Raw genomic sequence first — 7,255 nt, forward strand, 5'->3', positions numbered from 1 at the left:
CGGCAAACCACTCCAACTCCTCTGTCCTCTCACCGGCTCCGACGCACAATCTCCTTCTCGGCTCCTTGAATCCTCTGTCTTCTTTGCTCTTTGATTAAGTTTGGGAAAGTAGGGTTGGTAATTTGGAAATTGGGAGTTAGATACGGGCATACGGCGGACCGGAGTTAGCGCACCACCACAGAACAACTCCACTTGAAGTCTTAGGCTACCTAATCGGTTCGACCACCGGCAACAGGGGTCAGACACTCAGACGGGGCAAGGTTTGTTTTCTATTTTAGTATTTTTTCAATTAAATTTCTAGTTAAATTTAATTTGAATAATTTTTGTGCAATTATCAATGATGTATTATAACTTTTTAATAGATTCACATACTCAAGTTGTATAATTTTTGTAATTTGAAGGAACCTATATTTTCCTAATATTAAGTTCTCAACTTCTCACATAATTTCTTAAGAACAAGACAATGAGAAAATTTATCTACTTAGTTTACTTGGTTGAATTCCGTCATTATAATTACATGTTTTAGAAGGAGGGAAGGTTGTTAGTGACTTAGTGTACTGACGTTGAAGGAGATGACTACTTGATTAGTATTTAGTAATATTTGGAGACAAGTGGAATTTGTGAGGATTACATTTACATATGCCATTTACCAATTATTAATGGCTAATAAGGTCCACGAATTAGTAATAGTAGTAGTATGACAAACACACTAACATCACTTATTAAATATAACATCAAATTGGCATTTTATAGACAATGTAGACTATTAGACAATAGTTGATCTGCCGAGACATTATGTATTGAACATATTTTGATAGACTGTGGATTGAAATTAGGCTATGTAGACAATGTAGTTTATATTAGTTGTATTAAATATATTTGATTGATTGTGGATTGAAATTAGACTATGTAGATAATATAGTTTATATTAATTATCTTGAATCTTGATTAATTGTATATTTGTATGTATCTATTATTTAATATATAGAAATTGGAATTTTGGATTGACTGATGGTATGTTACAAATTTCAGAATGAAGAGAAAAAATACGAGAGACATTTCAAGTTTCTTTACCAAAAGAAATGATACTTTAGCTCCTCCTCCTCCTCCTCTTCCTCCTCCTCAAGCAAGTGAACAAAATATTCCTCCATATCAAGAAAGTGAACAAGTTGTTCCTCAAACTCAACAAAATGTTCCTCCATCGGATCAAGAAAATGAACAAAGTGTTCCTCCAACTCAACAAAATCTTCCTCCATCTCAAGAAAATGAACAACGTGTTCCTCCTACTCAACAAAATGAAGAAAGATTAAGTGCCTTTGATATTGTTCATCTTCCACATGATCCCGGATTAAGGAGAAAGATAAGTCATTTTCATCCCGAAGATAGAGATTTAGTAAGGAGAACCTACATTCGAAGAAAGTCTTGTCAACCTGATGATTTTGTGTTTCCTCAAACTTTATTTGGGCCGAAAAAGCGTCGCTTTAATGTCAAATGGTTTGAAACTTGGCGACCTTGGCTTGAGTATAGTGTTGCAAAGAATAAGGCTTTTTGTTTCATTTGTTACTTGTTCAAGAGTGAAAATGCACCAGGAGGTGATGCTTTTGTTAATGAGGGATTTTGTGGTTCGAATAGACCCGTAGCATTTAAGAATCATGTTGGTTAACAAATGAGTGCTCACAATAATGTTGTGGTTGCTATGGAGGCATTTAAAAATCAAAAGGCTTCCATTGCTATTGCTTTTTCTAAACAATCTGTGACAACTATGAGTGCTTATAGGAAGAGATTAGAGGCTTCAATTGAAACTGCCAGGTGGCTTTTGGTTGAAGGGCTGCCTTTTCGTGGTCATGATGAAAAAGAAACTTCAATAAGTAGGGGTAAGTATTATTCATTGTTGACACTCCTTTGTGAACATGATCCCGATTATAAAAAAGTTGTTCTCAAAGCGGCTCCTGGTAATTGTCAGCTCACATCTCCAAAAATCCAAAAGGATATTATCAATGCTTGTGCCAAAGAGACAACTAAGGCAATTCTTGAAGAACTTGGTAAGGGTTTTTTTTTCTATTCTTGCTGATGAGTCGGCCGATATTTCTGATAAAGAGCAAATGGCTCTTTGTTTGAGATATGTCAACAAAAAGGGAGAAGTATGTGAACGCTTCCTTGGTATTGTTCATGTTCCAGATACTACTTCCTTGACTCTCAAAACTGCCATTGAGTCTTTACTTATGGAGTATTCTTTGACTCTCTCTAGAGTTCGGGGTCAAGGTTATGACAGTACTAGCAATATGCAAGGTTCGATCAACGGCCTTAAAACTTTGATATTGAATGAATCTCCATGTGCATACTTTGTTCATTGTTTTGCTCATCAGTTACAGTTGACACAAGTTGCTCTTGCTAAAAAGAACTCTGATTGTGTTTGGCTATTTGTTGATGTCCTTGCTCCCTTGTTGAATTTTGTCAGTGGTTCACCAAAAAGAAAAGAATTTCTTCGGGAAAAACAAGCTCAACGTGTTGTGGATGCATTATCCTTTGGTGAACTTGAAACGGGAACGGGTTTAAATCAAGAACTTGGCTTAGGAAGACCTTGTGACACTCGTTGGGGGTCTTACTTTAAAACAATCTTGAATGTTCTTGATTTATATCCCTCGATCCTAGAGTCACTTGATGCCATTGGAGAAGTTTCTGTTACACTTGATGTGAATAGAGCTCAATGAATCACTCACTTGTTGATGTCATTTGATTTTGTATTTGTTGGGCATTTGATGGCTAGTATATTTGGAATTACAAATGAGCTAAATAAGGCTCTGCAAAAACATGATCAAGATATTGTTAATGCAATGACCATGGTTGATGTAACCAAGTACAATTTGCAAAAGATGAGAGATGAAGGATGGGATTTTCACATGGAGAAAGTCACTTCATTTGTGGCTAAATATGACATCCAATTTCCAGATATGGAGGCAAACTATCAAGTCCCTGGAAGAAGTGTGTACCGAGGTAATAAGCCCCAAGTTACAAATCTCCACCATTTTCGAGTTGAAGTTTTCATAAGTGTCATTGATCTCCAGTTGCAAGAACTTGAAAATCGATTCCCCGAGATAAGAAAGGAATTACTTGTGTGTATGTCTTCCTTTAATCCTGCAAATCGGTTTGCTTCTTTTGACAAAGAAAACTTGATCCAACTTGCAAAATTCTATCCTAATGAATTTCCAAGTTCTGAAATGATAATATTTGATCATTCACTTGATAATTTCATTGTTGACATTCGAAGCGATGAGAGATTTTGGAATGTGAAGAATCTTAGTGAGCTTTCCATGAAGCTTGTCGAGACAGAAAAGGATGGAACTCATGATAGAGTGTACTTGCTTTTGAAGTTGGTCTTGATTCTTCCCGTGGCTACGGCAAGTGTTGAAAGAGTATTTTCCGGAATGAATCAAGTGAAAGTTAAGTTGCGAAATAGCATGGGAGCTCCAACTTTTGAATGATTGTTTGGTTTCTTATATAGAGAAAGATTTTGAATGTTAGCATGGATGATATCATAGAACGATATCAAAACATGAAATCTCGCCGAGAACAATTGTAATAGTTTTTAAGTATTATGGAGTATTAAGTTGTAATTTCATAATTTATGACTAATTAGAATGAAACTTTTAAAGAATTTTTTTGTTTGTATGATTTTTTGAAGTATGTGGTCAAATGGGTCGATAGTGCCCTACCATTATCAAATTTCTGGGTCCGCCACTGGCCATGGCGCACGCGAGCTCGTGGGCTGCTGGTTGTGCATCTCGCGTGGGCCGCAAGGCTTGCGCGGGCTGTGCGGCTCGTGCTCATGCTCGTGCAACGCTTGTGTTCAATACGAATCCTAAAGCTAATGGAATTCGTTCTATGATTAAATCCTAATCCTAATAGATAGAATTTTTTTAATAGAGTTTTAATGAGATTCTAATTAAACTAATTGGTATCCTAATAGGATTCTAAATCCCTTTCCATAGCCCTATAAATATGTGCCTAGGTTCACAATTTTATGGACGAGTTTTCAAGTATTCAAAGGTAAGATTTTCAAGCAAAAATCAGCCAAACACTTGCCCTATTTAGCCAAAAAATTTAAGTACCTTAAGGGCGATTCTAGTTGGTCAAGCTTAAGGCGGATCCGGACGTGTTGTGGACTTTCTACGAAGGGACGACACTTGGAGTCCTAAAGACTTGTTCTTGTTCGGTTCGGGCGCAGCTAGGGAGGGAACGCTACAAAGTGTATGCATCCTAGACTAATTATATGATTATGTGCAATTATTGTGATTCCTGGCATTAAGGTTTTTCCGCACACTAGTGGAAAAAGGGTCATTTGCATCGCACATTTAAGTGCATTTGCGTCGCACATTGTGCGTGGCAAAAGCTCTCGACGCAAATGACTAAAAGTCATTTGCGCCGCACATTTGTGCGATGCAAATGACCCTTATTTGCGTCGCACATTAAGCAAATGTGCGAGGCAAATGACTTTTCAGGCACCATGTTGAAAAGTCATTTGCCACGCACATTAGCTTAATGTGCGTTGCAAATGACTTTTCAGGCGCCAAAAAATAAGTCATTTGCCACGCACAATAGCTTAATGTGCGACGCAAATGACAATTTGAGCACCAAAAAAGTAAGTCATTTGCCTCGCACAATAGCTTAATGTGCGACGCAAATGACTTTGAAATTTGTAAAAAAAATAGGTTCCATTTTACTATATATATATATATATATATATATATATATATATATGTATATATATATATATATATAGTAAAATGAAACCTATTAAATAGAACCACATCAAATCAATAAGACTAAATACATAAAGGCAGTACCTTCATAAATCTTACAATACAAAAGCTTGAAATATCTACAACAATGTATTCCATCTAACGGTTTCTCTTGACACCCAACAAAAAAAAAAAATAATAGTTGCTGCCCAGAATCTTCTAGTGTTTCCCTTGCTTCTAATATTAGTTGGGGGGTCTGCTTACGTATAACAGAGATTGTTCGTTAGAGATTGTATCTCATCAGCTGAGAATTTGTTATCGTCCCAGAGAACATGGTAATGAGCTGGTCTGCTGGTTCCCTGAAGAAAACGGTTGTGCTATTTGTTATTTCTAAAGAAAACATGTAAGCTATCTATAACTCTATTAAAACTCGCTGAAAAACTCACCTGAATACCAGCATGACTGCATAGAAAGAAATCAAAATCGGTTGGGTGACATATTTTAGTATCTACCACTGTGCCTGCAATGTCATGAATTCAATGTTATCAAACATCATCAGAAAAAGGCACCTAATTACATTAAAAAAAATTATGAATCTGCTAAAACGTAACATATGACAGTCAATTCGACAACTCTGATGAATGGCAAGATTTACCGTGTAGGAAATAATACCAACACCAAAACCTTCCAGCAGTCGCCCCATGTACAGAAATGAGATATCCTATAGATGGTTCAACAATACAGAAATGATACGACCAGCCAACCAATCAATAATATTTGGGATTGAAGATAAACAAATAGCACAATGCTCGTTTATATAGCTCACTTACTCTCGAAAATGATACGACCAACCATCCAATGATATTTGGGATTGAAGCAATCATCAGTGACTGCAATTAATTAAAAACAGGAAATCATAATTAAAAAAAATACAGTACAACAGACATTGTTATGACTTATGAAGATCTGTTAATGTTCATATCAAGTAGGACCCTTTTTAAGAGACAACAATGGGTGACAATGACACAAATTCTATATGTTAAAAACCATCAATAAATTGCAGGAAAGGGATAAAATTTCATACCCCTTTGCGCCCAATGTATTCAGAAATCTGACCACTAGCAATTGCACCAACCATTGCTCCCACATTAGCCAATGATCCAAACAAGGAGAACTGCCACCTCCATCAATACAATCATAAGTTAAATTGAAAAACAATCAATCATCTGATATATGTTGTTGGGAATTTTACATAAACGCAAGTCAAAATCTAATGATCATCAAGTTACATGGGTGCTGAAGTATAAAGCAGCAAGACAAACTGCAATTCAGCAAGACAAAGTGCTTGTATGGAAATTTCCATATAAAGCAAGCAAATCATTCCAACTAAGCAACTACAATCATCAGGATATACATGCCATGGCAGACGATTATTAAAGAAATAACATAAATTGGATGTCTGGTATCTCATATCTCATAAGGTTGGACCTCAGCTCAAAATAACCCCTAGAAAAATCAATTTTTCCACAGAAACAGGAACACCAATCAAACTTCCACCATGTTTACATAAATCAAGCTATTTAGTCTTAAGAACGAAAATGGAGACACAATCGTCAACCATTCATCATTAATCCAGTTCAATTTCCACTCAAAGTCAAGTTCAATCACAATAAAACAGAATCAAGAACATTAATCAAAAAGTAAAATGAGCAAACTCAATAGAATTCAATCGAAAATCCAAAATTACATAAACTGGAGTTCAAAACCCTAACTAAATGAAGAATGAAGGAGACAGATGGAAGCATTACAAAATTCTCACCTCCGACTAACAGTCCCGCCTCCTTCCTCCACCTCGCCGCCGTCAATTTAGTTTCTCCAGAAACCTCCGCCGTCAAGCTTCCCTTTCCAAGGATTTAAAAATAGATGCTTCGATTGCGACAGTAGCAAGGGTGCGACGCCGGCGGTTTCAATGACGCTTCCACCTCCGACACCCTCCTCCACCTCTTCTACGACCCCGATTCTCCCTCTTCCGTTGTCGAAACCTATCATAAAGAATTGAAGAATCAAAAACTTAAACAAAAGTGAAAGTTCTAAAACCTAAAAGAATTGAAGAAAGGAGGAAAGAGATGGAAGACTTACCTCATTTACAAACCGAATTTTTTTGCAAGAACCTTGCCGGAGGAAAATTTGAGCGGCGAGGTTGAGGAGAGAGAGGCAAAAACTGGATCGGGTTTGAGGAGAGAGGAAGAAGCAGGGAGTTTAGGAGAGAGAGAGAGTGTTTGAGGAGAGAGGTAGAATTAGGAGAGAGTGTGTTTGAGGAGAGAGGTAGAAACCCATTGACACGTCCGAATTTTTTTTACCTCATTTGCGTCGCAGAATTACTAATCTGCGACGCAGATGACTCTTAGAGTCATCTGCGTCGCAGATTAGTAAATCTGCGACGCAAATGAGGTAATATTTTGCGTCGCATTATTACTAATCTGCGATGCAAATGACTCTAAGATCATCTTAGAGTC

General features: G+C 36.9%; 3 protein-coding genes across 4 annotated transcripts; 2 read left to right on the forward strand and 1 right to left on the reverse strand.

Annotated features, from left to right (window-relative positions):
- The first annotated feature begins 1,666 nt into the window (after positions 1 to 1,666).
- LOC110776556 (uncharacterized) lies at positions 1,667 to 2,711 on the forward strand. Its single transcript, XM_021981115.2, has 2 exons — positions 1,667 to 2,042; positions 2,179 to 2,711. The coding sequence occupies exons 1-2, from the start codon at positions 1,667 to 1,669 to the stop codon at positions 2,709 to 2,711; spliced, it is 909 nt and encodes a 302-aa protein (XP_021836807.2).
- A 48-nt stretch (positions 2,712 to 2,759) lies between these two features.
- LOC130463161 (uncharacterized) lies at positions 2,760 to 3,580 on the forward strand. Its single transcript, XM_056832209.1, has 2 exons — positions 2,760 to 3,398; positions 3,503 to 3,580. Exons 1-2 carry the CDS (start codon positions 2,760 to 2,762, stop codon positions 3,578 to 3,580), a joined length of 717 nt encoding a protein of 238 aa, XP_056688187.1.
- Positions 3,581 to 4,809: 1,229 nt separating this feature from the next.
- Positions 4,810 to 6,653, reverse strand: LOC130464147 (protein argonaute 10-like). Of its 2 annotated transcripts, XM_056833578.1 has the most exons (7): positions 6,559 to 6,653; positions 5,824 to 5,913; positions 5,570 to 5,629; positions 5,395 to 5,460; positions 5,186 to 5,259; positions 5,004 to 5,098; positions 4,810 to 4,973 (listed from the first exon to the last, which is right to left on the reverse strand). In XM_056833578.1, exons 3-7 carry the CDS (start codon positions 5,592 to 5,594, stop codon positions 4,880 to 4,882), a joined length of 354 nt encoding a protein of 117 aa, XP_056689556.1. In that variant the 5' UTR covers positions 5,595 to 5,629; positions 5,824 to 5,913; positions 6,559 to 6,653; the 3' UTR covers positions 4,810 to 4,879. The 2 variants fall into 2 exon arrangements, with proteins under 2 accessions (XP_056689556.1, XP_056689557.1); XM_056833579.1 differs by having other exon boundaries at positions 4,810 to 5,098.
- Positions 6,654 to 7,255: the final 602 nt, after the last annotated feature.

Source organism: Spinacia oleracea, chromosome 6 (assembly GCF_020520425.1).
Source record: "Spinacia oleracea cultivar Varoflay chromosome 6, BTI_SOV_V1, whole genome shotgun sequence".
Lineage (NCBI taxonomy): Eukaryota > Viridiplantae > Streptophyta > Magnoliopsida > Caryophyllales > Amaranthaceae > Spinacia > Spinacia oleracea.

Bases quoted from the DNA above. Each gene is read 5' to 3' on its own strand.
- LOC110776556 (XM_021981115.2), top strand. From the start codon at position 1,667: ATGAGTGCTCACAATAATGTTGTGGTTGCTATGGAGGCATTTAAAAAT. The intron at 2,043-2,178 runs GTAAGGGTTTTT...TTCATGTTCCAG, and splicing joins GGCAATTCTTGAAGAACTTG to ATACTACTTCCTTGACTCTC.
- LOC130463161 (XM_056832209.1), top strand. From the start codon at position 2,760: ATGGCTAGTATATTTGGAATTACAAATGAGCTAAATAAGGCTCTGCAA. The intron at 3,399-3,502 runs GCAAGTGTTGAA...TTTCTTATATAG, and splicing joins TGATTCTTCCCGTGGCTACG to AGAAAGATTTTGAATGTTAG.
- LOC130464147 (XM_056833578.1), bottom strand. From the start codon at position 5,594: ATGGTTGGTCGTATCATTTTCGAGA. The intron at 5,461-5,569 runs GTAAGTGAGCTA...AACCATCTATAG, and splicing joins TGGTCGTATCATTTTCGAGA to GATATCTCATTTCTGTACAT. The intron at 5,260-5,394 runs GTAAATCTTGCC...ATGACATTGCAG, and splicing joins TTGGTATTATTTCCTACACG to GCACAGTGGTAGATACTAAA.